Source organism: Hibiscus syriacus, unplaced genomic scaffold, assembly GCF_006381635.1.
Source record: "Hibiscus syriacus cultivar Baekdansim isolate YM2019G1 unplaced genomic scaffold, ASM638163v2 tig00110450_pilon, whole genome shotgun sequence".
In the NCBI taxonomy this organism is placed as follows: Eukaryota; Viridiplantae; Streptophyta; class Magnoliopsida; order Malvales; family Malvaceae; genus Hibiscus; species Hibiscus syriacus.
Genome location: NW_024062743.1, coordinates 8019905 through 8022675, shown reverse-complemented (window position 1 = coordinate 8022675; position 2771 = coordinate 8019905). Strand labels below are relative to the sequence as shown.

General features: G+C 30.4%; 1 protein-coding gene across 1 annotated transcript; it reads right to left on the bottom strand.

Annotated features, from left to right (window-relative positions):
* Positions 1 to 532: 532 nt before the first annotated feature.
* On the bottom strand, positions 533 to 2452 carry LOC120126037 (probable peroxygenase 3). Its single transcript, XM_039144336.1, has 6 exons — positions 2332 to 2452; positions 2108 to 2257; positions 1940 to 2025; positions 941 to 1035; positions 751 to 876; positions 533 to 668 (listed from the first exon to the last, which is right to left on the bottom strand). The coding sequence occupies exons 1-6, from the start codon at positions 2417 to 2419 to the stop codon at positions 548 to 550; spliced, it is 666 nt and encodes a 221-aa protein (XP_039000267.1). The 5' UTR covers positions 2420 to 2452; the 3' UTR covers positions 533 to 547.
* Between the last annotated feature and the right edge of the window lie 319 nt (positions 2453 to 2771).

Sequence of the window (2771 nt, the reverse complement as noted above, 5' to 3'; positions counted from 1 at the left end):
GGATTTTATTTTTCTTACAGTTAAATTAGAATTTCTCATTCTTGTTTAATTTTGTTTCGTTCTCTACCTTAAACCCTAATTTAAAAAAATGTTAGGTATCATATTCTAGTTTAAAATATTTATTTATTTTACAAAATGTTAGTTAAATATATGATACCTTAAACCCTAGTGTTAAAAACAAATTTTACCTCTAATGTTAATTATATATATCATTGATGAATTAGATATTGATATATAATCCTAAAGTTTTAAAATTAAACCTATTTTAATTTATTTTAATGAATTTTATAACTATATTATATAGTATTTACGTTATATGATTTGATAAATATAGAGCTGTTGTTCAGATGTGATAAAAGAAATTATATAAATTTAGATCGAAATTATTATTATATCTGAAGAAAAATAATCAAATAATTCAATAAAAAGATGAAACATAAGTTCAAATACAAGTCCATTATTAGAAATATAAGAAACAACACATATTTGAAGCCAGCAGCATGCAGTGCATTAATCAGTGGGACTTATTCTTCGTAGCCTTATCCATTTATGCAACATGGTCGAACAAGCTTCCATCAAAACAGCCCCTCACTGCTTCTTTCGATAGATAACCATTTTCATCTTTTGCAAGCCGATATAAAAGTATCCATTCCCCCTTCGATATTATCCTGAAAATCAGTTTCAAAAAATTTCAGGAAACAGCTTCTTGACCATTTATTGAATCTAAAACACGAAATACGAAGAAGATACCATCCAATAAAATCGTATTGGTTCCGATTAGCCTCGGTCATGTTCCACACTTCTTCGAACGATAACTTGTCGGGCACAGTTCGAGCGTACTTGCTGAAGATGTTCTCGAAGTTCACTGGCATGAACCTGAAAATCCCAAGGGTCAAGATATTTTCTTTTCTTGTGTTTTGAAATGAGATGTGGTGATTACCTTCCTTCAGTGTCATATGTTGCTGTGTCACTGCCATGCTTGCATTTGTGTATTCTGTCGATATATATGGGGAAATGTAGATCTGGGAGCCATCCCTATCAAATTTGTGAAATATACAACTTTGTTATACGAGTGTTTATGTATGTATATAATATAAAAGCGTTTCAAATATTAAGAGCCTAAATGATTCAAGATTGAAATATACCACATTTGAGAAAACTGGGGTCTAGAAAAATATGCCACCCGTGATTGACTTGAAAAAAATTTGAACCTGAACATGAAACTATCTAAATTCAAGAAGATTTAATTTTGAAAACACAAGCTAAAAAGGATAAACTACATGGGTGTGGTCCCTTATATTTTTAGTCACAGGTTAAAAAAAAGACTTAAACTATCAATCCACTTAATTTTAGTTATTCAACCGTTAACTCCCGTAAATCCATTAGTGAAAGTATTTGACAATTAAAAAATAAAAATATCTATGTGTTTTCTTCTTAGACTTTATTTTTAACTATTAATTTATTACTTTTGTTAATGGGTTAATAAGAGTTAATAAATGAGAGTCTAAAACCAAAATGATCGATAACATAAGGAACCAAAATTCTTTTCTTAAGCTGTGACTAAATCAAACATAGCAAATACACAAACGACCACCATGAAGGTTACCCACACTCTACCTAAAGTAATTAATTTTTAAAAAAAAATTAAATTCAAATATAAAATAATACAAACTCAAGTTCATATGAATCAAACTTGTCCGGATCGATCTAAATAAAAAATATATATAATATGAATGATTACAAGGATAATATTTATTTAAAATATTTTTTAATAATTCATAACATACTATTTAAAACACATGATTGTAATCTAAGGTCTCAAAGAGAAACCACTTATTTTAACCACTTATTTTAACCTCTTAAGTCACAAATGGATTTGAAAATAGTGAAATCCAGACCAAGTTTATATGTGTATATATATTTTTCCAGAATAACTTACAGAGAGAGTGGAATAACTCAATGCCATATTGATGACGATCGCAGCAAAGAAACTTTCAATTCGGCCGAAACCAAGATTTCTCATCCCTAGTTTTTACATAAAATTTTGTCAAAAACATAAAAGCAAAAACAAACTGTAGAGAGATGAAGATTAGAATAAAAAGTGAACCTCTGTAAGTTTCCCTGGGATACAAAACTCCATCTTTGTCTTGATCAAAAAAGGAAGCATGTTGCTGAAGAACACTCAATCCTTTATTATCACGCCCTTCTGTTCCGTGTGGATGTTCCACGTCTGGAGCTACCAGAGCCCTTCCCAAATCTAACCCATAAACCAAACACACTTAATAAAACCAGCTTTAGTTAAACTGATCAGAGAAAGGAACGAAACTTTACAGGGTTTAGGTAATTTTTCCTCAAGGTTTGATCGAATCTTCCTTTCACGAGTCAATGGAGCTTTGGGTGCCTCAGTTGCCATATCCATCTTTTTTCTCTACTTTCCTTGTTTTCTCATACAAAAGTGAAACTCTCCTTTATATAGAAAACATCGTCATCCAAATCTATCCATTTTTTTTTTATAAATTGTTTTCTACAGTTGAGCTGACATTCATATTGTTTTTATGTGTAACGCGTAATTACAAAACATTCTGCTGCCATACCACAAGTTCCGTTTTCCAATGAGACAAATAAGGCGGCGATTCATCTTTGGACCTCCATTTCTTCATTATATTATTGTTATATATTTATATAATTATATAAGTCGGTAGCTGACGTATAATGGAAGTGAAAAGATAATGGAGAGGAGTCCCAACTTGTCACGTTTTCTAATTTAAAAT

What these genes read in the sequence shown, in the direction of transcription:
- LOC120126037 (XM_039144336.1), bottom strand. Translation starts at nt 2,419, where the DNA reads ATGGATATGGCAACTGAGGCACCCAAAGCTCCATTGACTCGTGAAAGG. An exon ending in TCCCAGGGAAACTTACAGAG is followed by an intron (nt 2,026 to 2,107) that starts GTTCACTTTTTA and finishes TGTAAAAACTAG; the next exon opens with GGATGAGAAATCTTGGTTTC. An exon ending in ACATATGACACTGAAGGAAG is followed by an intron (nt 877 to 940) that starts GTAATCACCACA and finishes TGGGATTTTCAG; the next exon opens with GTTCATGCCAGTGAACTTCG.